The sequence below is a fragment of the Clupea harengus genome, chromosome 6 (assembly GCF_900700415.2).
Source record: "Clupea harengus chromosome 6, Ch_v2.0.2, whole genome shotgun sequence".
Classification (NCBI taxonomy): Eukaryota; Metazoa; Chordata; class Actinopteri; order Clupeiformes; family Clupeidae; genus Clupea; species Clupea harengus.
In genome coordinates this window covers 29,030,304-29,058,164 of record NC_045157.1, presented here as the reverse complement: position 1 = coordinate 29,058,164, position 27,861 = coordinate 29,030,304, and the positions used below count along the sequence as shown (strand labels likewise).

General features: G+C 42.4%; 1 protein-coding gene across 1 annotated transcript; it reads right to left on the bottom strand.

Moving 5' to 3' along the window:
- Window positions 1–14: 14 nt before the first annotated feature.
- hsd17b12b (hydroxysteroid (17-beta) dehydrogenase 12b) lies at window positions 15–22,631 on the bottom strand. Its single transcript, XM_012814965.2, has 11 exons — window positions 22,281–22,631; window positions 15,427–15,473; window positions 14,764–14,839; window positions 12,360–12,467; window positions 11,606–11,670; window positions 11,353–11,397; window positions 5,446–5,480; window positions 4,563–4,644; window positions 3,295–3,360; window positions 2,311–2,460; window positions 15–1,636 (listed from the first exon to the last, which is right to left on the bottom strand). Exons 1-11 carry the CDS (start codon window positions 22,459–22,461, stop codon window positions 1,529–1,531), a joined length of 963 nt encoding a protein of 320 aa, XP_012670419.2. The 5' UTR covers window positions 22,462–22,631; the 3' UTR covers window positions 15–1,528.
- Between the last annotated feature and the right edge of the window lie 5,230 nt (window positions 22,632–27,861).

Below are 27,861 nucleotides of genomic sequence, written 5' to 3'. Positions count from 1 at the left end.
ACATGAAACAGACATTACTTTCAAAGCATTTTAATCACCATTATAAATGCATGAGCAATGGGTTCTGTTATGGTCTAGAAAAATTCTCTAATTGACTCCACAATTGACACAGTATAGAAGCATCATATGGATGAAACTCCATATCCGAAAGTCGGTTTCAAGCAAAATACGTATTTGTCTACCCGTCACCCGTGCTGCAGCAACATGCTGCTGTAGTCCTGGAGCTTATAAATGGTGGTGCTGCTCAAAGGAAGCCCTTACTAATGGCCATCCATTGTGACTCATTTGAGCCATTACAGTGTTTCCATTGGACAGTTTTGGAATGAATGGGCATCTGTCAACTGTTCACGGGGAAAATTGTTGTCCCTATTATATTACAAATGTGCCTCACCACTTGGGAAAACACTACAATCATACTTTAACTGACAGAACAAATACAAGACTCAAATTTCTGTGAAATACACCAGCATCCCTTTTAAACACATGTAGTGGGAACTCAGATAAGTATATGTCTCTATGAGAACAATCAGTTCAAACTGGGACTGATAACACCATGTGGTGATAAAATGTCCTGCATATAACAGCAGGAGAGTGTATTATGCAATCCGACTGGAGACTGAAATATTTAAAACCTCACATTATAGCATTCCAAACTTAACAAAGAAACCTATATGACGTCTTCCAAACTGTACGAATATGCTGGGGGGAAAAGGCATGTTTTGGAATATACTTCAAAGACAGATGGAAGACATTTTGATTTTATTTTTTAACAGCCGAATGCCCATTTGCAGGTATTTAAGTGTCAAGTCAATTTGAGTTGCTGTCATTCAAATACTTTTCTGTTTCCATCTACATGAATTTAACACTGAACCGTCTTCACATTCTAACAAAAAAATGCTAAACCAAAAGTGAACTCTCACTGACCGAACAAAACAAAACACGCTCAACACATTCAATGGACAGTATATATTTTTACACAGATTTCTAAGACATCTGCTTATTGACAGAGGAGTCGTTTTAGTTTTTTTCACCGACTCATGTGCTCACGCATTAAGAAGTAACTTGCTTACAGCAAATGTTTTCTGCAGTTTAGTTTGCCTGGTAATGGGAACACACATATTTTTTCCCTAGTATAGTAAGTCAAGCAAGCAACCAAATAAGTGCTATCCCTTCTGTGAAGCAAAAGGGTCGGCTGCCAAGCATTAATTCTTTTAGCAGTAGTCATTTCTTTAAAAAAAAAAATGTAAATTTATTTAGTGCATTAACTGATGCAAACCTCATGACAAAAACAAATACTGATAAACCCTCAGGAATGCAGGAATCACATTTCAATGACACGTTCACACAAACCTCATATGATCCCGGACTTTAGTAAGACTGATATGGACATGCCTGTCCTTGGTCCCTCTAGGGAGAGAGGAGGAGAGAAGGGGGAAGTGTGGAGGTGATGGTGATGGTGATGGTGTTCCTTCCCTTCCCCAGGGTGCAGTAGACTCTCCTCCCTCAGCTTGCCTTGCCTCTGTGGGCTCTAGCCTTGCTTCTGCTTCTTGAGGTAGCGTGCGCGCTGGGACAGGCCCATGCTCATCACGTGGTGGTTGAGCAGTTTGGCAGGGAGCAGCGAGGTGGTTACCCAGCCCTGGGGCAGGCAAGAGAGAACAAACACACAGTCACATCAACACACTGCTGGCTGCAAGCAGCCCTACAGTAAATAAAGCTGACTCTAAGTCATTTCACCAGTCCCAGGAGAGTTGTTCATTTTTCATTAACACACACAGACATGTAGGTCTACAAATATGCGTACGTGTGTACACACACACACACACACACACATACACACACACTGACCTACGCACGCACACACACACACACACACACACAAACATACTCAAACACACACACTGACCTACACACACACACACACACACACACAAACACACAAACACACTCAAACACACACACTGACCTACACACACACACAAACACACACACACACACACTCAAACACACACACTGACCTACACACACACACACACAAACACACAAACACAAACACACTCAAACACACACACTGACCTACACACACACACACACACACACACACACAAACACACAAACACACAAACACACTCAAACACACACACTGACCTACACACACACACACACACACACACACACACACACACACACACACACACACACACACACAAACACACTCAAACACACACACTGACCTACACACACACACACACACACACACACACACACACACACACACTTCTTTCAAGGTGTAAAGCGGTTCTCATCACTCACCATGATGGCGTGGGGCAGGTAGCCATTGGTCTGATTCTCCAGGCCTACAGTACCGAGCTCGGCAGCCACATAGCGCTCAGGAGTGGGCTTGTCCAGGGTAGCTCTCCTGATCTTACTCAACTTGGTCGCCACAAAGAACGGCAGCACACTCTGAGGAGGACCAGACACCAGGCACAAACGGATGATACGGTACTAAAATGGCCCATCAGTACGACTCTATACTATGCATCAGGCAGAACATCTCTAGGGGTGACAGAGATACGTTTTCACATTACAGTGTATGAGAGTATAAAAGGTCAAACCAAGGTCACTCTATTTGAATTCATGAAAAGCTAGATGGGACACACCACTGTGACTTCCCCACTCTGAGAGACTGACACACACGTTTTTGGAAGTTTCTTTGAAATTCATTATTATTGTTACACTGTGTATGTCATACTCACTCTGGTCAACTCTTTGTCTGAGCATGCTGTTTAAAGGTCTTAAGCTAAACCTCTGGAGTATACTACACTGCCTTAACTGAGTCTACTAAACCTCTGGGATATACTACACTGCCTTAACTGAGTCTCACTGCGCCTGTCTCTGTATCTGTGGTGTGTGTACAAGGCACTGCTACGGAGTACCACCTTAGGAAACACAGAGTCACCTAACGGCCCCTGACATGCAGATCAAGGTTATTTTCAATCTGCAACACCAGAGATTTACAAATTGTAATTTACAAATAAGAGATTACGATACACCTATTGTAGAGGGCATGTATCATTTCAGAAGTGTCCAAGTACACCGAGAAGCAACTCTATGTAAATCTTCCTTGAGGGGAAGAGAGACTGTAGCACAGCATATGTCTGACATGCTGACACGAGGTAGAGCCAGCGCATCACTCAGTTTAATACTACTGTATTAAAGACGTACAGTATGCGAAAGGTCATCGTGCTGTCAGTTTGATCCATCAGGGCTCAAAGAAGACGCCTGCATTTATCCTACCTGAATGATGATGCCTTTCTTCTTATACTCAGCATCAAGCCCACGAGAGAAGTAATCCACAAAGGCCTAAGAGAGACAGGAGGCATCTTAGAGGAGATCAACAGCATCTTCACATATTACGTAAATAGCAGCCGAGGACAGTCAGGCGGAGTGGGCAGTTTGCTTTGTCATGAGCTCAACACAATTCTATGCTTGAATGCATAGAAAAGGTCCCTGATGCGCTAAAAGGTCAGACAATTATAATTTTGTTGCTGATGACATCTGCAACATTTCAAATATCCAAATACTTAGTTTTCCCTCAGAAAACCAATAATATGACAAATCTTCTATGTGTGAGACATGTTTATGATCTTGGTTTTGTGCTGTTCTGTGTCTGGATACCTACAAAGAAGCCAGGGTTACTTCCCCTGCCAATCCCTCAACCCTGTTTGGGATTGTGTCCCCAGCACCCAACCCCATCCCTTGTGAGGCCAGTAACCATGGGGAGGTGTGACTCACGTTTAGATGGCAGCTAAAGCACTGACATACTCTGACCAGTGCCAAACCCTGAGTGTCTTCTCTTCAAGGAACAATATGTCAGTCTGGCTAGCTGTCAGCTAGTAAGCCAAATGATTGTGGGCTTATGCCTTGACAGCACCCTTGCTTTAACTTTCTGTTTTCGCTACAGAGACTCTTAAGGTATTAAGGTATTTCTTCACATTCTACTGCTATTCCTAGCTCATTTGAATTTGAATGTTTTAAACTAAATTTCTTACATATAGTACCTTCAAGGTATAGGTGTAAGTAGATTAAGTGTAAGCAGCATCTTAACCTCTTATCTTATTGTGTATTATTTAAGAATATTGGTCATTAAAACATTACTACACACATACACTTACGTGAAAGGTCTCGGATCATGAATTATTGCTATCCTACCCCAAACCCTTTCCCTTGGTCTCCAGTCTAAACCCTTCCCCTAGTCCAGGCCTGGTCTCCAGTCTAAACCCTTCCCCTAGTCCAGGCCTGATCTCCAGTCTAAACCCTTCCCCTAGTCCAGGCCTGATCTCCAGTCTAAACCCTCCCCCTAGTCCAGGCCTGGTCTCCAGTCTAAACCCTTCCCCTAGTCCAGGCCTGGTCTCCAGTCTAAACCCTTCCCCTAGTCCAGGCCTGGTCTCCAGTCTAAACCCTTCCCCTAGTCCAGGCCTGTCCTGTCCTGTCCTCCTGAACAACCCAATCAAAATCATCACAGGCAAACAAGTCTCACACGGTACTACTTTGTTGAAACGTACCTTGGTTGCAGAGTAAATAGTGAGAAGTGGGACAGGGTACATGCCACTGGCTGATGAGATATTTAAAACCACCCCTCTCGACCTGGAAAACAGCCAAAGACCACATTAGAGGTTATTTCCATGTAAAAACATCCCCACAAATTTCCCCTTGAAAGTTCTGTCTTCCTGCAAATTGGGAACGTCAATAGGATTCACTCATTATTTAATAGAAAACAGGAACAAATATAATTTCTGCATCGTGGCGGAACAAATGATCCAGTGTGAGTTTAGAACACAGTGTCCCCAGATAACATGAGGATGTGTATAGTGTCTGCAGAGCTTCCTTAAGCTTTCTCTCTTGCCAGGTGAACATCATCTCTGAACATAAATATAGAAGGAGCTATTACAAGCTTCTACTATACCTGTTGCCATGGAAGCTCAAACTAAGCATCCACAGAACGGTGGAATCTGACTATGACTTTTGCCCTATCACATGAAGCTGCACCAATCGTGTCTTACACTGTGGAACAGTAACTACAGTTAAGTGTGTGGAGCATAACAGTTTAAAAGAGGATACGTATTTACACACATACTTATATACTGTTAATGATAAGTGACAGCAAGTACACGAGAGGACCAACATCAGCAGAACTGAAGACAGATTTACAAATGGCAACTTGTCTTGTCTTGGGAGCTAACCTAACGGTCACTTAGACAGGAAACTATGCATCTCTACAAGCGCGCGCGCGCACACACACACACACACACACACACACACACACACACACACACACACACACACACTTTTGTGTATGCTCCTGTAACTAACAGGTGAAGCATAGCACTAGCAGTTACAAGTTAGAGAACTACAAGCTAAGCAAGCTAAGCTACAAGCACATCTCACCTTTCTACCATCACGGGCAGCACGATCCGAGTCATCTAGAAAGCAAAACAGAGCTTTAAAGTCAGGTCAAGTACACATGACATGCATAAACTTCAGCATGTAGAGTATTGGTTGTACAAAGAGTGCTTCTTTTTGTACTTGGGAGTTTTGTGGTTTACAAAAATAGCAGGGCAGAGAGTCACAACAACAGGGTTTTTTTTTGCAGGGTTTACTCTTTTCATTGAAATTCGCTAGCTTTTTACAATCTCCTCAGTCATACAATCTTGCTCTTACATACCAATAAAGGTGTTTTCCAGCTAACTACCTTGTATCTGTCCTTGTTAAGGACTGAACACATATAAATTATGTTCAGATCTTTGTGTGGTGAATGGGAGGGTTGGGACAGGGTGCAGGGTGCACTGTTGAGAGAGAGAGAGAGAGAGAGAGCAAATGCCTCCCTCACCTCACCTCACTTTACACCAAATACAGCACTCCCCCTACTGGTTCAACAAGACTTCTTCTTTCAAATCAGTTTGATGGACAGAATGAGGGAAAGATGGAGGCTTGGCTTCAGAAAAAATGCTGGGATTAGAATGCAGACTGAAACGATTATCCCCAAATTACTTTTTGTCAGTTTCTGCGTGTAACAACCAGCCCTAAAATACGGTTTAGGTTGAGTAAGGGGAGAAGCACTCCAGAGTAAAACGGTGGCCACAGGGTGATGTAGAGTGGCTCAGGCCTTCTAGTTCTCTAATTCACTGAATGACCATCAGCAACAAAGCAATTCAAAGACGGGTAAATTAGCAAGGTGGATACTGGAACCATAAATATAAATAGACTGAGAGAAGAGAAGAGGAGAGGAGACAGGAGGCGGAGGTATGGAAGCTGTGGGGATCAAAGGCAGTAGACTGTGGGGGCGTAGAACTGGGTTGTTTTGGGAAACACTGATAAAGTTGTTTTAATCCAGAGAATTCACACTTTCTAAAAGTGCTGTACCTGTGCTGTTCTTCATAAATATAGAAATTAAATAAGGTTTTGATGTCAATCTAGTCATCATTTTATTTTGTATTAAGATTTGTCATAGATACATACAATATTAGTCTTCCTACCTCAGCCAAAGCAGGTGGATTGATGTGGTTTTAAGAAAGATAAGATATAGAACTCTCAAATGGTTTAGCACGCCTTTGCCGTGACTTCCGATTGCCTTCTCAAAACTCCTTCAGACAACTGAAAGACCTTTGTAAATGGGTCATATCTAAAACATGCTATGTTCAATGGCAGACTACTAGTTATACATCGCACTTACTATACAAACAAACTATAATTTTATATCAATAAAATGTTTTTTTTTTTCTTAAAGACAACACGTAACAAACAAACTAATAGTACATAATCTCAATTTTCATAAATTTCCATGATTTATCAAAAAAGTACTTTAAGAGGTTATTAGGTGTGCATTAATCCTCTGGATTAAAACAACTTCATCAGTGTTTTACCAGTTGGCATCAACTTGTGAACAAATCAGTGTTACATTTACCTCATATTATAGGGTGTGAATCATGTACTTACTAAAAATAAGCTGTTCTAGCAGCTGGTCAAGATGACAAATGATAGCACAGTTTTAGGAACAACATAATTGTCAAATTTCATTTATTTCACTATATGTCAAGGATGAGTGAAAATCTACTACGTTTTTTTCTGGTTTTCAAGTAGTCCACCTGAGACTGTATGTTTATGGTAGGAGTCCACCTGAGACTGTATGTGTAAGGTAGGTGGACTGTGTGCTGGATCTAGGGCACTGTGGCATAAGAGGAGAGCAGCCACCCAACCTGGCCTCTCATATGGATCTCTGGGCTGACAGCCATGCACTCTCACCACCTCACCAAAAAGCCATACTGGTGTGGGGTGGGTTGGCTGCTACCTGCTTTCGCCACTGGCATTTACAAAATTAAATAAAGGCAGAATGTTTCTTTCTTTCTCGTGTTTCCTCTCCAGTTAAACTGTTCTATATTCTATATTACAAGAGGCCAAGAAAAACAACATTGACTGCTGAGTGCATTATCACATTGTATGCATGGTCACCTGTCAATAGGTTCTCTGAAGCAAGACCATACACAATAGACTGAGCCTCCAACAGACAATACAACAGAACTGAAAAATGTAAGAATCAATTTGGTTTATACATCTATGGGCTAGCTCAGTGCTAATTGTGTCCTTACACCTGCAATATACTGTAGTAATCCTCCCTGTTTAAGGCTTCAAATCTGCTCATCTAAATCTACGACCTTGACATGGTCCTGGACATCAGAGACACGTCTTTGCCTTCAGCTTTGGGTTGACCACTATTTTTGTTTCTACGCGTGTGTGCAATGGAAAGAATGTCCGAGCGGATGGGGGACAGAGATGAACAGTTACCATTAGAGGTGGTCATTTTATTTTCCTTTTGGGCTACCGGCAGGTTGACACAAACAAGCACTACCAAACGACCAAACCCAAAAATACTGTGCAAACTAGCCCAACCAAACAAATGGGACCATGCCCATTCTAAGCTAGGCCCTGTCGGAGCAACACTCACATTAACTCCTCTTACTTCAGAGACGTCTCCTCGGCTGAACTGTGAATCTTCAATATGAAGCGCTGGCCTCAACCATTTCACGGTCACAAATCCATTAACGCATTTAGACAATACTTTATCCATATCAAAGCATTGGCACAACACATGACTTATAAACATTCATGTGCTACTATAAAAATGACTACCCAATGTCTCCACAATGCATAAAGAATTTCACCCTCAAAAACCAATGCCCCAAGGAGCTCTTTCCCATGGAAGCGCACAGTGAGGGCTGAAAACTTCTGTCCCAAAAGACAACAGGTAAAGATGACACGTTTCATTTCAACAAAGCATAACTTAACGATACAGCTTAGTAAGAGTTGCATCTTCCCTTCTGAGCCAGTTTTCACAAAGCATTCAAACATATTCAAAGCATTATGTCAGTTCTTAAAGTTAGGAGTCAGTCACCCAAAAAACCCAATATTACAAACAACAATATTCTAACAATGTCCATATTATTTTGAGTGTCCTTTCCCATTGTTTATGGAAAGGCAGGAAAACCCGCCATTCCCAGTGACAGACGCACTGCAGTCTGACGCATTACTACCCCGCCGCCCCCTTAAGAGTTTTCATCCACAAAGACTCTATCGAGGTCACCTTCCGTCACATGTCCTTGACCTGCCCTGGAACAGCAATGCTGTACGGCTGCAAGGACAAGTACCACCTGGTCACCTGAGAGTTTGTGTCTTTATACAGTCAAGCCACTGAAAGGCCCAATGGGCAGTTTCTAGAGCAAACATCCTTTCCCACCAGATAGTACTTTAGTGAGTCCAGGGCCCATTTGATGGCAAGGCACTTTTCTTTACTAACTCCACTCCCTTGGGAACCACATCCTGCTGAGGAAAGCCACTGGCCTTTGCTCCCCCTGTAGCAAGACAGTCCCCAGACCAACCTCTGTTGTATCTGTCTGTACCATAAAGACCAGACCAACCTCTGTTGTATCTGTCTGTACCATAAAGACCAGACCAACCTCTGATGTATCTGTCTGTACCATAAAAGCTTGTGTGAAGTCTGGACTCGAAGGACTTGCTTGACAAAAGGCCCAATTCTGTAAAGGCCTCAACACACTGTTTCTCTCCACTACACCCAACCCAGTTGGGACTAGACTTCTGGGTGAGGTCAATCAGTGCTGCTACCCTGCTGGAAAACTGAGTTATGAAACGCCTGTACCATCCCACCACACCCAGAAAAGAGTGGAGTTGGCGCTTGGTGGTCGGCTCGGTGCCTCCAGAATGGCACTGACCTTCCCCAGCTATGGTATGATGGCTCTATCCCCGATCACATGGCGCAGGCTGTGCCCCTCCAACTGGGCCATGGCACACTTCTCAGTCGCCCCAAAACATCTTACGCAAACCAGGCGCTGCTCCCAGGTTAAGCTGTAGACGACCACATCATCAATATAGGCTGATGAGTAGTGCCGTGCCCCCACTGCACCTGATCAAGGAGGTGCTGCAATGTGGTTGGTGCGCCCTGCAGACCATGTAAGAAAGCTGGTCAAATCTAAATTATGTCCAAAATGCTAGATGCTAATGCTAAAAACTACTTTAAGTCATCGGTCATGGGCATCTGCCTGTGACCCCTGCTAAGGTCAAGTGTGTCAGATATCTGCCACTGCCCAGGTGATCCATTAGGCTATGCACTCTGGGCATTGGATAAGGGTCAAAGGAGGAGATTGAATTCAGCCTCCTAAAGTCCATTCAGAATCTCAGTGTCCCATCTTTCTTGGGGATGAGAAGGTGTGGACCACTCCCTGGTGGACGGCTCGATGACGCCCATCACCTACATAGCATCAATCTCCTGCTTGATCTTGAGTAGAAACTGAGCTGGAATGCAGTGACTTTGGAGCATCACTGGCCGAGGAGATTTCCAGTTGATTCGGTGGTCCACCACTAGTAAGCTAGGCCCTGTCCGAGCAGCACTCACATTATGTCCTCTCAATTCAGAGGCGTCTCCTCGACTGAACTGTGAATCTTCACGCAGTGGCCGCTGAAAAGTTCTCGCGCCTTGCTCATTCCAACCCGGATAAGAACAAGTAAAGATGACGCATTTCATTTAAAAAAAGCCTGACTTAAAGACACATCACAACAAGAGTTCTAGTGCCCTTATTTCATAGGACAACAAGCACCGCGAACAGGCTTTGTGCCTCAGCAACCGAGCAGTGAGAATAGGTGGGATACCTAAATTGACTAGTTTAATTGACACAAAGCCGGGTGCAATCAAGCATAAATGAGTTGAGAATTTAGTGGATGTGGCAATGAGGTCATTCTTTATCAGCCAATCACGATTCAACCATACCTTATTAAGGTAATTCTTCTACAACAAATTTCCGGTCACGAAAGGAGTGTTTCATATCAGAGGAGACGGAGGTTCTTGTGCGGGAGGTCGGCCCGACATGAAATGATTTAGAAGTTTGTGTTGCTTTGATGGAACTGTTTTACACAACTCCCACGTCTGTGTGCGGACACACCCCAGCATTGCGCTGACCCACCCATGTGTGAAGCCCTTTTTCATGCCAAATAATTTTGCCAAGTTATAAAATTAACTTTAGGTCATGCGCCATCAATGAGGTTGCCCATCAATGAAATTGTTCCCCAATGTTAAAGTTGTGCACACATGATACCCTGCAGACATTATGTACAAATAGACATCTTTGATCCCGATGTCCGTGTATTGAGTCTTCCTTTCCGAGACAGTTTTCTCAAAGCATTCATCAGTATTCTTACAGTGTTCATTTTTGTTTATTGTTTGTGTATCTATTCCCATTGTTTATATGTATGAACACCATTCCCAGTGAGACACACTGTGCTCTGTCACTGCTTAGAGCACAGGCCGCGCAGGCCATGCCTATTTTGTTAGTGCCCACAATGTTAATTATTGACTCAATGACATTTAAATGTTCTTGTTTTTGCCAAAACAATGTAACATCTGCTCTTACTAATTACATTTCTGATTCATTCAGTTAAGATGGGATTCATCAACATTTTGGCAAGGGTACCAACGAATCTTGTGCAACAGGTACAGGTGATGCATCTAATACAGGATCAAATCATTTCGTTCACAACACTGTTCAATAACACTGATGAATGTAGCCAATTGTAATTATGAAACTAAAAACAATACCATTAAGGTGATACAACAGGTAATAAAAACAAGTAATAAAACAGCAATATGAATCTGACAATAACAGCTTTGGCTCCAATAAATAGACCTGTAAGTGAAATATGAATGGCCTATTTTGGTCTATGGTTATTGAGAACTTGTTGGGCAGACTTCACATTCAATAACAAGAACACAATTACTTTCAAAGAACAAACCTGACAGACGGAGGTGATGTTGACATTTATCATTGTGTCGATAAACTGCAAAAGAGAGAAAAATAAGTTTAATGTCAGGTCAATGGTCTAACAATGCTGTTTGATTTATGACTCCACACTGCAGTATAATAAACTGCTTCAATGTGACTGACACATTCTGCGTCTTGATAAATAATAATAATAATAATAATTTATTTTATTTGTAATGCACTCTTCATTCAAAAGAATCTCAGAGTGCCAGTGATATACTTACTTGGTCCAGATTGGGGATGTTGAGGAAGAACTCTGGGTACGAGTAGGAAATCCCCACATTGTTTACTGTGGAGAGACAAGGAAATTGTTAAATTTGCTAGCATTTAACCAGTTATTACCATACTACAGAGTCTCAGTTTACACTGCTCAAAGAGAGAGGTGGTCAGCACAACAGAGAAAATAACGATGAGTTTGATTGTGTGTTGCATTTAATGAAACAGCTCCAAACTACTAAATCACAAGAGAATGCCAATGTATACACATGCAATCCATTCTTTACTGATGAAACAAGCCTATGGTGGATGAGCAAAGGACAAGCTAGGCCTAACACTGGCTTCATTGTGAAGGAAGAGCTCTGGGCCAAGAATGGCCGTGTGTGTGTGTGTGGGCTTAACTGAGGGCCCATGGAACATTAGTTTGGATTTGCCTTGGCCTCATGTGTTTGGTGGGGACAATCATGAACTCCAGCCAATTCTAAAATGAATTTAGAATCTATAACCTATAAGGTACAATAAGAATGCAGACGTGAATTCTGAAGTATTGGCAAAAAGAGTTTGTGTATGATAATATTTAAATCAAGTAGCCACACACTTCTGTATTTCCCCATCTGACTGTCAAGCCTCACTTTCCGCCAGAAGGTGGCAGCAAAGTCTTTAGAAAGGAAGTACTCTGCAATGGAATCAGCCAATGCCAACCTCACCTACTCTGCCTCAGTACAGTATGTTCACAGTATGTATGTGTAAAACACCACTTACCTAACACCCCAATCTCAAGTCCAGCTAGTCCAGCCTCAATGTTTGGGTAGATGCCAGTAGATCCAAAATCTGCAGCAATGGTTTTGGTCTCGACACCATATTTACTTTCTAAAAATGAGAAGTACGAGGAATCATGCTAGAGCACAAAAGGATATAAATCAACACAAAATAGAATATTTATGCCACTTCAGGGAGAAATCTATTCAACACTGTGCCACACACATTCTAGTGTGTACTCTTTATGAAGCATACTAGGCAGTACATACAGTACATATCTTAGTTTGGAGTGATGGAGAAGTACAGTAAAGAAAAGAAGAGTGAAAGGCGCTCTGATCATCCCCCGGCTACATACACACAGAGTGCTATTTTTCTACATGTAGCTGGGAATAACCCATTCCTTTTGCATTCAGAGAGTCACTCGGACAAAAGTGAACTGGCCTCTGTTATTAAAGGCAATGCTCCCTACTGTACTGGGTAGAGGCCTTCAAACCCATTTGACACGGTCTTATCCTTATTTTAGCAGCACTGAGTCAAAGCAGCAGTCACGCTGCCCTAATCTGCTTCTCCATCAGTGAACACCAAAGAGAAAGTGTGTGTGTATGTGTGTATGTGTGTGTGTGTGTGTGTGTGTGTGAGAGAGAGGGAGGGAGTATGTGTGGTTGTGGTTGTGAGCTAGAGGAGCCAGAGTGGATGTGAGTGCATGTGAGAAACAGAGAGAGAGTGTGTGTGTGAGTGTGTGAGTGTGTGTGTGTGAGAAAGACCAAGAGAGTGAGATAGACCATTTGCTGGCACTGTGTGCCATTCACAATTTTCTCTCAGCACCTACCCATTCCCTTCACTGAGAAATATATTTGAGCGGTTTAACAACCCTCGGCAAAATGGCTCTTGTCTCCAGCTCACAAAAGAGAAAGGGTAAAAAAAAAAGAATTCTAGTTCAAGAGCTCAAAACCTGATCTAACCTATCGAACATCTTCATGTTAACCACTCACCACAGCAATGATTATTCTCATGCCTTTCACACCTATGGGACAATATTTAGAGTAGTATTAGAGATTATTAGAGTGATACATTTAATGTGTTCCTTCAAAAATTCTTTCAAAAACACACATCACAAATATATACAAATGTTTACAGTTCCAATGTTTCTTTCTAAGAGCAGGGATGGAACCATGTGTCCTTGCACCCTATCAAGCGCTCTATTTATCATCCTATCAAGCGCTCTACACTGCAGACTGCAAACAATCTACCTGCACCATTGCCGAAGCTCACGACCATTTTAACCAGCCTGCCAACATCTGGCTGGAGGGGTGTGCCAGGGCTCCGGAGCGGAGAGCACGCTGGTGTCCATCTCCTACCGCCCCTCCTTCACGTCACGGCACGTCACATGCTCCCGAGTTCGCCTCCATCTGCTCTGCGCAGCCCTGCTCTGCCCTGCTCTGCTCTGCTCTGCTCTGCTCTGCTCTGCTCTGCTCTGCTCTGCCCTGCTCTGCTCTGCTCTGCTCTGCTCTGCTCTGCTCTGCTCTGCCCTGCCCTGCTCTGCTCTGCTCTGCTCTGCTCTGCTCTGCCCTGCCCTGCTCTGCTCTGCTCTGCTCTGCTCTGCTCTGCTCTGCGCAGCCCTGCCCTGCTCTGCTCTGCTCTGCTCTGCTCTGCTCTGCTCTGCTCTGCTCTGCGCAGCCCTGCTCTGCTCTGCTCTGCTCTGCCCTGCCCTGCTCTGCTCTGCCCTGCTCTGCCCTGCTCTGCTCTGCTCTGCTCTGCTCTGCTCTGCGCAGCCCTGCTCTGCCCTGCTCTGCTCTGCGCAGCCCTGCTCTGCTCTGCTCTGCTCTGCCCTGCCCTGCTCTGCTCTGCTCTGCTCTGCTCTGCTCTGCCCTGCCCTGCCCTGCCCTGCCCTGCTCTGCTCTGCCCTGCTCTGCTCTGCTCTGCTCTGCCCTGCCCTGCTCTGCTCTGTCGCAGCAGCCAGGCCTCTCGGCTGGCAGAGTGCCGGCCCCTAAAAATAGCCCTGGTGCTCATTAACATCGGCCTGACTGACATTCATTCAGGAGAGAAACGTACCCGCTCCATCTCACTCTCACACACACACACACACACACACACACACACACACACACACACACACACACACACTCGCAGAGCAGAGACTGCCTCACTAGACAGCCAACCACACTCCTAAACGCCCCATTCATTTAAAGCACCTCTACAAAATCAACAAAGGTCGTATGTGTTTAACAGAAGCACTAGCATGGCATACCCTTACCCATTCACAAACAACTGCATTTCCTATAGAATGTAGGTGTACACATTAAACATGCTCTGCATTTACCTGCAGAGATCTCTAAGCTACCTCAAAGTGAGCTCACAATTGAGGTGTGTGTGTGTGTGTGTTGTACAGACTGTGTGGAGTACCCACCAATGCCTTTGGAAACATCATCCAGCTTCTCTTGCGAGCGGCTGACCAGCGCGATGGCAAAGCCTCGTCTTGCAAGCTGAGAGAGAAGACACACAAACAATCAACAGCAAATACATCTTCACTTACAAGTGCACTGAAATGGAAATATGACATTATCTTGTGACAACTTCATTTGTAAAAAAAAGACACATTAACAATATTATATGAATAACATTAAATGTTCTTAGCGACATACGACAGACTGTTGTACTTGAGACAAAGAAGTGAATTTCAAAAAATAAATCCAGGTTTCAAACCGTATCTCTAAAACAAGCTGTTCCTTTAGAAGCACTGAGAGATCAATTCATATTTAGCTTTACCCTCTACCAACTCTACTGACTCAACCCATTACAGTAATAAACTCCCGGCATGGTCGATGCTATTCACTATCATTTTTGTAATCTGCTATTAAGTCCTTCTGACAGAGTTGCAGTCCGAGCGCTGGTAGTTGTGAATAGACGTGGGGTCTTGAAGTGGACATGCAGCCCTCCAGTAGATGCCTGTGAATGCACCGAGGCACGGAGAGGCCTCCCCAGTCCTCTGGGTAAAAACCTCTCCTCTGATGACTCATCGTGATTTCCATCAAAAAAAAAAAAAAAAAGAGTGGAACCCCGGGAATCTTACCTCCTCCGCATAGGCCTTCCCGATCCCATCTGTGGCTCCAGTTACAACTAATGGGAGAGGGGGGGGGAAAAAAAAGGATGCAGGAAGGATTATGTTGGGCTAATACAAAGAGGGAAGAGGACCCTAGCTTTTCCTTTCATAGATGACCTATGGCTATTGTGTAAGGATATAGAATCCATGAAAATGAATGAAATGAAATGGTTTGAGCATTACAACTGCGGTCGGAGTGCTTTGCCATAGCTGCAGAGATGACACGGGGCCACAGCAGGGCAGGGTGTGTGTTCTTCTGCTTCTCTCTCTTTGCCTTTCTTGCTTTACCGATATAGCAATGTTATTTTTAGCCGCTTGGTACATTGCCTCTCTTTCAGCTCGTGGGCTAAAAATAGCATGTGGAGGGAAGCAAAAAGGCAGGCAGCCTAGAGCCAACTGTGTGCATTTTCAGCAACAGGAGAGACACCCTAAGAAAAGAAAAAAAAAGACAAAACAAAAACCCTGACGGCTTGACTAAGGACATGGGGCTCTCTCTCTCTCCCTCCTCTCCTCGTCTCCGTCCAGGACAGCCCCAAGGACAGCCCTCTCATCCCCGCCCTTGACCTTTGCATCTTCAGTGTCAGAAAACCCTTGGCTGATTAAACATTAATATGTGCAGCCGGCTTCCATTGGAAAATACAAAGGAGAGAGGAAAGGATGGAGGGAGGCAGGCAGGCAGGCAGGCAGGCAGGCAGGCAGGCAGGCAGGCAGGCAGGCAGAGAGGGAGGGGTGGATGACGAACAATAAGACAAAGAGGGAGGGGAGAGTGAGGACAGATCCTAGGGGCAGCTAAAAATAGAAAGAGGCAAGCGAAAGGCAAGCGGCGAACGGAGAGCATGAGGAGGCACGGGAGATTCATGCAGTCAGGCATCTCTACAATGCACTGCCGCACACAAATGTCAACGGGCGCGCAGCACAAAGGCTCATTCTGTTAGAGACGCACTGCTCTTAGAGACGCACTGCTTTTGGACATTTCTCCTACATCAACCGTGCTACAGAAACCAGGAGTAACCCAAATAAACATTTACTCCAAAATTGAACAGATCTGACAATGACAATTTAGTCGTAAATGACATTTCATTTTTTCGTCTCACAGGTAAAATGGCCAAAAAATTATCAGTTTTCATTATCGGTTTTAATTATCAGCCATAACATCGATTCTTGATCAAAAGGTTTTATTTGAAAAATTGTCCAATCAAGGATCAAGAACCTTTCCTTGAAAACATGGCAAAATTGACACTGGAGGTTGCTGGCTCTAACACAGGCCCCAGTAGCATCAAAGTCAATGTGATTAAAGTCGTCTTAATCTCATTAAAGCATGCTGTAAAGTACTCCATTCATAAAAGGCTGCTCCAGACACAAAGGATCTGTGGCTAATATCTCTCAGACCTGGGTGGACTTCATGCTATACCTGTACCTGCCTTTTTCTGCTGCTCTCTAAGGGCAAAATAATGTGGAGTAAAATGTGGAAAGACAGATAGAAAGAGGTGAAGACCTATACTATACTGTTTTGAAACCCAAAAGGGACTACTGTTGATTCCTAAAGAGATACACAGAACCACCAAGGTCAGTGAATGTGGTTGTACCACTGGAACATGTGTAAACCATTCATATTCCTCACAATATTAATGGCACAGGACACTCAACAGAAAATAGAAACTCAACATGGATTGTAAATAGCAACAAAATAATTCTTCAAATAAAATAAAACAAAGATAGTTCATTACTTATATGCAAGCTGATGCAGGCGAGAGAATAGAAATTCGGTCAAGTGAAATGCGATCTTACAAAAACAAAAGACACCCCCTCACACCGATGCTAATACTGCTGCCACTGCTGCTGCTGCTGCTAAATATTCCACGGGCTAAAAAAAGAACTGAAGATTAAAAATACCACGCAGCCACTGCAGCCTTGTCTGGAACAGCCGCAGCACTTGAATACCAACGAGATGCTACTCTCAGCAGCCCCCAGCATCTCTCTCACTCGCGCACACACACACACACGCACACACGCACACACGCACACACGCACACACACACACACACACACACACACACACACACACACACACACACACACACACACACACACACACACACACCAACACTCCACTCTTCCTTCCAGGGTACAGTGCAGCGCACTAAGGCTGTGTGTGCATCTGCACATTGCCAGAGTGGAGGCCTGCCTGCCTTCCTGCATGAGTGGCGGCAAAAGCCATTTAGTGTTGTCGCTCTAGAAGCACATGTCCTTCCCGTGCACATGAATGGGACATTCAGGATTTCACAGGCACATTCTATTCTATTTTTCTATTTTTAGAATTTGCAAGACATGTCAAAGCCATTCATTCAGATGCTTAAAATCATTTCAAATGGGGTAAAGCGATGGTGGTTTGGGTAGGGTAGGGTGGGGTGGGGTGGGGGGTTGTCATCTCTTGTTCCTTTCCTTTGGATGTTCGCTGTGTATACAGAGTTATGTAACCACGCACCCAGCTCTGCCTAGGCACTGGGATCCTCCCACTTCATTGGATGCTGCAGCAGAGACTTCAAAGGGCCCCCTGGGTCCCCGCTCACAGAAACATGCCTCTCTAAATAGCATGGGATGCCACGTGCCGCACGATGGCCTTATAGGCTTCACATCAGGGCTGCGTGCAAAAAAAAGGGGGAGGATATAAAATTGGCTACTCTAAAAATAGTTCATAGATGTATTTAGTATCCCTCAGGCTGAATGTAAGGGAGGATAGGGGGCATGAATGTGTCTCTGCATTGCTCCAATGTACATTAATTCATAAAGACGCATTAATGAGCCATTCTTAAGCTCTCCATACACCTAGAGAATCCTTCTCAGCGTTTCTGATGACTAAGCTACACTCCGAAAAGATTAAATGCCCAAATTGATTAGATAAACTGCAAAATCTGCATGCACTGAATAAGGCACAATATCATGGCTAACATCATAACTTATGCCCTATTATTAAGATACTGGAGACTATTTTGGCAGTGGTGGTACAGGCATTCATTGGATTAAACATTGGATTGTTAAGAGTAACTGCAATCCAAAATATGCATATTTAATGAACCAGAAGAGGTTTTTGACTGTTTGGGTCTGCAGAAGGATGCTGCATATGACATAACTTTCCTTGTGTGTGTGTGTGTGTGTGTGTGTGTGTGTGTGTGTGTGTGTGTGTGTGTGTGTGTGTGTGTGTGTGTGTGGATGAGGACTTCCATGCAGGGGGAGAGAGAGGCATGGGCAGTGGGCTGAATGGGAGGAGGCATGGGCAGTGGGCTGAATGGGAGGAGGCATGGGCAGTGGGCTGAATGGGAGGAGGCATGAGCAGGGGGCTGAATGGGAGGAGGCAAGAATGGAAAAGGAAGAGCAGCAGCACGTGTCTCAGAGGGTGCCCATCACGAGAAGACTCTATTCACAGAGAAACGCACACGAAACCATCATCCAATCACAAGGTTGATGCTCAGGGAAGCCATAACAAGGAGGCTCCTTTGGCCATGTTGTGACAAAAGCATCCATTCACAGGGTACAGGGAGGTACTTTCCCACTGAAATGGCATATATGCTTGCATATTCCATAGCAGCAGTAGCATCGAATCCAACCGTACCAACAGAGAAATGTCCAAATAACCTTCATGCAAATTACTTGTTTTTTCCATCCCATATGGCATTAAAGGTGAACTCCTGTATTTTTTTTAACCTGGGCCCTATTTTCCCATCTTTTTGGGTCCAAATTTTTTTTTAGGTTTACCAAGTGTCCCTTTTTGGTTACCTTTGGTTAAGTAGCTAAGTCAGATCTTTTCCGTTCTGTAATGAAAATGAGGATAAATATAAATAAAAAAACATTGCTTTGTCTTCCTGCCTTATATAGCCATCCACCTGTAGCCTGCCATCGTGAATAAGAACAATCTACTTTGTCTTTTGCTTATAACAGTTGAAGTTTAGCTATCCTGTTTGCATGTAGGCAAAGTAAATGTTAAGATACAAAAAAGAAACATTGCATGACATGTGCAAATGACACCTGTAATACACTGGAAGTTAGTCCAGTTGACCAAGTTTTTCCACGGTAACATGTTAAAACATAATTTGTATTACTCTTACATATCCAAATATGTGACTATATAGTTTGAAAATGCATATGCTGAGATGTAAAGGTCAAGGTGATTTGACAATGAGATACATAACTACCAATGTCAGACAGATAAGGGTCCAAGCAAGTCTACATTTGAGGGGGGGGGGGGGGGGGGGAGGCGACGTTTCTTTTAAAACACCCACCTTCTATACTTTTCTGTTCCCAAAATATTTTCCTTTGACTAATGAACAAGCTGGAGTATCACCCTTCTCACAGCCTTAGGAGAGAATTTTGTCTAAAATTAGCAACCTAACTAGGTAAGAGCCAACAGGTTTGTCTTGAAACTACAAACAACAGCAAAGTTGGTACTACAGAATGCTATCTAGCATGCTAACAGATCTTTTTCTGCAATTTGTCAAGTGTCATAAAAGCTGTTCTTACATTTTCTGTGTGGTTTCCATTCCATTCCGACCCAGAGCACAAAACCACAGTAGGTGAACAGCCTGGGCGTCCAGGGGAAGACAGCTGTGTTTATAGATTCTTGGGATAACTGACCAATTGGTCTTATGTGGTTAATAAGACACACTTTCAAAAGGTATCTTGAAGTACACAAAATATGTATTAAAGATGAGCTTGTTATTGTCTTATAGTTAGCCTGGAAAGGATATTGTGCATTTTGCTTACATGCCCCTGACCAATTTACAACATAAAGTCCCAAACTCTTCTCCCAAGCTCAGTGTATTCCCTGCCTCAGTAGGAGTCATCTTTAGTGAAATGTCAACTAAGTGAGCCCATACTCCTGCGACTTCATGCGTCATAGCAGGGCTCCCAGGAACCCGATCATCCGGTGGGAGTGGGGGCTCTACAGATCTAATATAGCTCAGTGATGCCCACAAAGAGCGTACTTCCTGGGCTTCACACACCAGCGGGCAGCTCCAGCAGGTACTCATTCATGCAGTTGAGCCCCATCCTTGGATGAAGTGAAGCGCCACTAAGACATGTGCTTAAATATCTGCTCTGCAACCAAACCTCACAAATACAACATTTTGATTAAGGTACTTAATAGGACTTAATACATTACTTATTCCACAACACTGCCAGTCTGCAGGCCTTCACTTTGACTCTTTTGTCTCTGGCCCTGAACAGGCATACAGAGGTTAAAGGGTGAATGTTTGGTGTTGGCTAAACTGTCCTTCACCCTTACAGTGCTCTTGAACTGGCAACAGAGGAGGTCTAGGCAAACCCGAGCATACAGATAACAGACTCAAATCAATGCCGAAACAAGCTTCACCTTATCCTTAGGAGGGAAACAAATAGACAGAGATGAGACAAATGGTCTTTCATATGAAAGAACATAACAATGGCGCTGAAGCAAAGCAGCAGGTACCCTGTGCTGTTAATGATTTACGTGACCTGTCTGGGTAAGTCTGCATACTGGAAGAACAGAATTGGGCACCTGCATAGACCAACAACCACGTCACTGTCAGGCAATCTCCACAGTTGCACACATGCAGTCAAACAGGTTGTGTCACTACAATGCAATGCAATGTTTACTCATACGGTAATGCCAAGATAGTAAGCATATATTGCTCCATTGGTGGATTTTGGTCGGCACCCAATTGGTGGTGTGACACTTCTGGTCCGCTCTCGTACCATCATCATCTTTAGTTTAACCGGGCGTGGATATTAAGAAAATAACATAATATCTTAGCAAACCTTGGAATCATATCCTTGGTAGAGTCCATTTGAAATATCCACTAAACAGAAGACGTTTATGGTACTAGAAGGCTCTCAAGGTGAAAAATAACTTGGTCAATTAAAGACTTATGTTACACACTGGCTATCTATAAAAATGGACAGGATAGGTTAAGGAGTGGTGACCATTAGTGAAGAAGTATAATTGAATATAGAATAAAATGTTTTTAAAGCAAGTGGCAAAACGGTGGGCTGTGGGCAGAAAACCGATGAGTAAAAGTAGACTGACAGTGGTCCACTGGCCTTTTGCTATCTGGAGGGGTAGGAATACTACATATAATCCGTTTGTCGGTCTCAGAAAACAGTGTAATTTATCAGGGAATCTAGGCCTAGATCATTTTAATCATCATTTCTGATTACCTTGATAAGTGGCCTTTGACCTAACACTGTTTCACCCAATACTTCTTTTTGGGTACCTTCAGTAGTTTGATTTATTACTAAAAACTGTCAAGTTGCTCAAAGTCTGATAGCTATGTAAGTGAATACGCCAATTGTGAATTTTCAACAATATAAACTTTTCAGAAGAAGGAACTGCAGTTCTAAGAAATGAAAACAACAGGACAACTTGTGAACACACCCAGAAAAGTCTGGCAAATTTGGCCATCTCCTAGCCTATTTGTATTTCAGCTGTCAGAAGAAAGGCAGACGATGTCCGACTTTTAGTTGATGGGTTCCACATTCCTGTACAGTGGCATTTTGGATAGGCAGCCTTATTGTTCCAGCAATTCTGGAACTGACTGCTAGTTAGTAGTGGTTATATTCAGGGCAGGCTCTCTCCAGTGAGCGTATGACAAAGACGTCTAGTACCTAAAATGTCGAACAAATCCACAGAAGACTTTATTCCTGGTTAGCTAGGCGGTTAGCACATGGTCGTGTTATCCGATTTACCGGCTTACTGTACAGGCAACAATTTCAGCAAGGCAGCGAACCTCAGGAAATGAACGTTAGCTTGAACATTCTTGTTTACAAACATCATTATGTGCCATTATACTGACCTGCCCATTTTCCAAGTTTAGTGGGTGAAACCAGCGTTCCATTACCCAGTATCCATGTCCTCAGACCGTTTAAGAGCCGATATATGGAGCAGACAGAGAACCAGGCCGCAGTTACAGCACCTAGCCAAAACAGTGGTGGTTCCACGAGCTCAAGAATGGATCTCTGGGTTAGTGACTCCATAGTTAAATTCAAAACGTTACGTGCATATATTTCTTGCTATTTAAATGCAACCAATGTTTGGCTCAATCGGCGCTGCATACAGTTGCTTTGTATGCACTTGCTACTGATGCATGTAACCGGTCCGCGAGTTGTGCACTTTCCTGTCAGTGAGATTGCTTCCGCATGTCTACAGAGACTTCCGTTTGACGTTTCAGCTACTCGGAAACCGATTGGTGGATTTCCACGCCCAACAGCAAACACCTTAATTTCTCTCCCCGTTTTGCACTAGCCTTTTGGTCTCTAACATTGCACAATTCCTTCACCAGGTCATGCATTTGAAGGTGTGTGTTTTAGTTTCAGTTGTTAAAATTAAAGAAGCTTTCTACATCTCCAACAATGGTCATTTTGAAGGAACTCTGGAAGTTAATGTTTCCCAATATTCCTGTGCACCTTGATACTGTGTTTCAGTATTTTATATGAAGTTGATGGTTTACATTTTTAGGGCCTGACAAGCATAGAATGGCAATGTTTTTTTTTTTTTTTTTTTAAATGATGCCTTTAGAATTACATGGTCATCCTCCATGTAAAAGTGTTTTTATCCAACAGGAACAATATACTGCACCTTTATGCCTCCATAGTTTTTTGCACTGTGGCACATCTGATCCCAAACATACAAACATCAAGCTATACAGTCACCCCACAGAAAAGGGAATTCATGTAAGTGCAACAAAGGAATTTCACCATCTATTTCCAAACCGAACCATAGACCATAGACCTTTTTTTATATATATGGTAATGGCTCATGAACATCACTTCTACACTCTAAATAAAACTAGACTAGAGTCTGCTAATGCCACATATAACGTTACAGCTACGACGTTAAACTCTCAAGACTGGAATTAATCCATTTGAACTCATTGCACTAATTTTCTTTAAACTTTCCACACAATGAAATTTGTACTGCATTGTAAAAATACTGGATCTTTCAGATTTGTATGGGGTTCATCATCCTAATGCTGTTGACAAGTAATGGAAGATGACGTTCATTGCTTTCTGATAGCCCCAATCTCATTTTCATGGAACTGCTAATTTGCTGAAATTCATAGATCCACTGCTGTTATTTTTTTGTTGCATCAGCCCAAACTAAATAGAAACATTGCAAGGTTTTTGTTGGTCAATATACTGTTTCTGTTTAATTTTGCTTTGCTAACTGGCGATATGCCTTGCCCTAGGCTGATCCCTTGGGGTGAATAACACACCACCATTGTCCCAAGTTCAAACGACATCACCAGACAAGCAATCACAGAATTACAAAGTCAAAAGACAACAGCAACACAAAACAAAACCTGGCTGAGAGGCATAAAGACAAGTCATCACCTGCCACAAACCTCACCACCCACAGCAGAATTGTGGGGCTTTTAACCACTGCTTAGGTTCAGGGGTAGCACACCTGGGCAGATTTACACGAACAAGTAACAAACAGCACATAGGGAACACACACAGCCGTACCATCTGGCTTGTAAGATTTGCTACATTTAAAAACAATTGCTTTCTGCTCAGCTTGTGTTCAGTCAGTCATCACTGGAAGATCCACACCCAAAGTAGAAAAGTATGTACTGTTACACCCACAAATGTATAACTTCCCATAAATGTAATAAACCCCAAACGTCATACAAATCTGCACTTTTTATTGTATTAATCCCACAAACAGAATAACTGTTGCCTATGACAAATTTAATAATTAATTGCCCACAAGGAGTTATTATTTTTTGTGGGAAGGTAACAAATGCAATAAATGAAAATCTACCTGTTATATCAGGTGCAAAAGTATGTCTCATAGTTGTCTCAAAGCTTCACCATCTAATGAAATGTCCTCAAGATAGAACCCTTAGAAACCACTTAATGTTTAGATTGATTGAGTGATGTGTGTACTACATCAGGTTATAGTTTGGGGCCAAGTAGAAAAGTCACCTATTGTTATTGTTATTGTCAGTTTTGTCAAAATTGTAATAACTGATGAACACAGTACATCACAACATGATGTACACCTTATCCAGAATGGACTTAATATCTGAATTCATTCGTTGTCTAATAATCGTACAGACAGTTTCCTCTGCCATGTGTTGGCTTTGTGTCTTCACCAGCCTAACTGGACTTGGGGAATCCATCACTATTGGGACTGGGGTGTTTGGCTTTAGTGAGATTGGACAGGCTACCACCAGCATAAGGGAGTTCAGCCTGGCCAGCACTGGACAGGTTGGCAGTATAATATTCTCTCAGATTACTAGTACTGGATCATTTTTTGACCATGCCCTACATCCACAAAATGTTTGCTCGCCATAAACCTTTGTATCAATCTGATCTCTTTTGTCAAAACTAAATTATATTTTAGTCTAGCCACTCTCAAAACAGATCCTATAGCACACTGAACTTTTTCACTAATACTGATTGTACAAATGGAAAGATGAGAAAGTCAATTTGATATATCAATTTGATATTTCTTAAGAGGTGAATTTACACAACAATGTAACATTTTCCATGAAATACACAAATCCAGTGAGGAGGATCTCACACACACACACACACACACACACACACACACACACACACACACACACACACACACACACACACACATGAAGAAATGTACATTCAAATGTAGAAACAATGCCAAAAAAAAGCTACGCAACAGCTGACGTACATACGTTTTTGCATGAAAAATTGAAATGATTGATTAAATTAAATTGATAATGTTAGCTGTTAAAAAGTAGAAATAATGTTTATGAAAAGCTATGTAAGAGCTAATGGGCATCTATTAATTAAAATACCAAGTAATAGGCTGTAAGAGCATTTCAGTTGTTGCAGCATCGGGTAGTCTCACTGCCAAAGGGAGGCCTGCCATGAAAATGGTTATGTTCCATATTTTGATTGGCTATTTTGAGAGGCGTATTGCCTTTACTTATGGGAGTATTAGTTTGTTTACCTCTGGCTGAAATTATGTGACAAAGTTTTGTTTTATTTTTTAACAATATATATTTAACACAGCTTTGAAATGTTGTGGCACTGTATCACTAAAAGAATTCTAAATGGTTTCAAGCGTACATGTAACAGTACAACATGCTTTCAAACTTAAGTGGCAATAACCAAACATGTTTTATGTTGTTGTTCAAAGGCCTTGTTGGATTTGTTGAATATATAAGGAACTTTGATTTACAATACATTACCTCAAAAATACAGCCAAAAATAAATTCAAGAGGCCAACATTTTTATATACAGAAGCCTACATTTTTAGAAATAAGTATAAAAATCTTCACTGAAAATTACCGAGGTGGCTTCTATGCACAGAACACAGGCCAAGTGATCTGTGAGTCAAAGAAGCACAGCCCTGTTGTATCTCAGAGACGAGTGACCATGTTTTTCACACGATAGGATTGGTTTGTTATGACAGCCAAGGTTAAAATGATTCATAACTGAAACTGAATGGATTCGAAGAAATAAACATTGTTCAGAAAATCCCCTCTGCATATTATTGTCTTTTAAAGGATACATATTAGCAGGTGTATTTATTTGTCTTTTAAAGGATACATATTAGCAGGTGTATTTATTTGTCTTTTAAAGGATACATATTAGCAGGTGTATTGTATCCCTTGGATAAACAAACATGACATAACGACAGTGAATAATTGCATTGTATGCATACACAGTGCTGTTTTTCATAACAATAGAAACAGTCAGTACTTTATCGTTGCCAGTATTTCAGTGATTATACATTGGTAATATGATTCATATTCAATGCAACAAAGCCTTGTGAGTTGTGAGACCCTTACAGTTCATGATTCATATATAGCGGGTAAAATAAGTATTGAACACGTCACCATTCTTCTCAGTAAATATATTTCCAAAGGTGCTATTGAAATCTTCACCAGTTGTTGGTAACAACCCAAGTAATCCATACATACAAAGAAACCAAAACAAATTCAGAAATTAAGTTATGTGTAATGTGAAATGAAACAGGGAAAAAGTATTGAACACGCTTACGGATATTTATTTGTACAAAAGCCTTTGTTGGTAATGACAGCTTTGAGACACCTCCTGTATGGAGAAACTAGTCGTTTGCATTGCTCAGGTGTGATTTTGGCAGATCTTGAAGATTCTGTGGGCCTCTTCTATGAACTCTGATCTTCAGTACTTCCCATAGATTTTCAATTGGATTCTACTCTAGCAGCTTTATTTCTTTCTCTGAAACCAATTCAGAGTTCCCTTGGTTGTGTGTTTGGGATCATTGTCTTGCTGAAATGTCCACCCTCGTTTCATCTTCATTATCCTGGTAGTTGGCAACAGATTTTTATCAAGAATGTCTCGGTACATTTTTTTATGTGAAATTTGCCAGTACCGTATGCTGAAAAGCAACCCCACACCATGATGTCCCCACCTCCAAACTTCACTGTTGGTATGGTGTTTTTAGGTTTAGGTTTTAGCAGTGCCATTTGTCCTCCAAACATGGTGTGTATTATGGCATCCAAAGAGTTTCATTTAACCCTAACCCTGACCCGAGTTTCATCTGACCAGACTATACTCTCCCAGTATTTCACAGGCTTGTCCAAATCTTGTGCAGCAAACTTTAAACGAGCTTCAACATGCTTTTTCTTCAGCAATGGAGTCTTGCGTGGTGAGCGTGCATACAGGCCATGACGGTTGAGTGCATTACTTATTGTTTTATTTGAAACAATTGTACCTGCTAATTCCAGGTCTTTCTGAAGCTCTCCGCAAGTGGTCCTTGGCTCTTGGACAAATCTGATAATTCTTTTCACTCCTCTGTCAGAAATCTTGCGAGGAGCACTTGGTCATGGGCAGTTTATGGTGAAATGATGTTCTTTCCACTTCCGGATTATGATATTAATTTGCACTGACAAGGGGCCGGATTGCTTTCTAATTACTGATAGATTTCAGCTGATTTCAACTTTCCATGCCTTTTTGCACCTCCCTTTCTTCATGTGTTCAATACTTTTTCCCTGTCATTTCAAATTATTACTGTAATATAATTTCTGAATTTATTTGTTTTGGTTTCTTTGTATGTATGGATTAATTGGGTTGTTACCAACAACTGGTGAAGATTTCAATAGCACCTTTGGAAATATATTTACTGAGAAAAATGGTGACGTGTTCAATACTTATTTTACCCACTGTATAGTGGATAAATATGAACATGAAATTATGTTGGAATAATTGGCATACTGATTCAGGTTGTGAAACATTAATACATTCCTGCACATTCACAAAATTCTGCACTATTATATGTATACTTTTGCTGATGAAATCCCAACAACAACTGTTGTCCATAGAAGTAATGATTTCTTAATAACATGTTTATTGATGTGCATTGCACCTTTGAAGTAAAATGTTTTAAACACACAGAGCCCA

Excerpts from the sequence above, each read along its gene's own strand:
- hsd17b12b (XM_012814965.2), bottom strand. The coding sequence starts at position 22,461 with ATGGAGTCACTAACCCAGAGATCCATTCTTGAGCTCGTGGAACCACCA. Across the intron at positions 15,474-22,280 it reads TAAACTTGGAAAATGGGCAG|TTGTAACTGGAGCCACAGAT; the intron begins GTCAGTATAATG and ends CTCTCCCATTAG. Across the intron at positions 2,461-3,294 it reads AGAAAGGCATCATCATTCAG|AGTGTGCTGCCGTTCTTTGT; the intron begins GTAGGATAAATG and ends GGTCCTCCTCAG.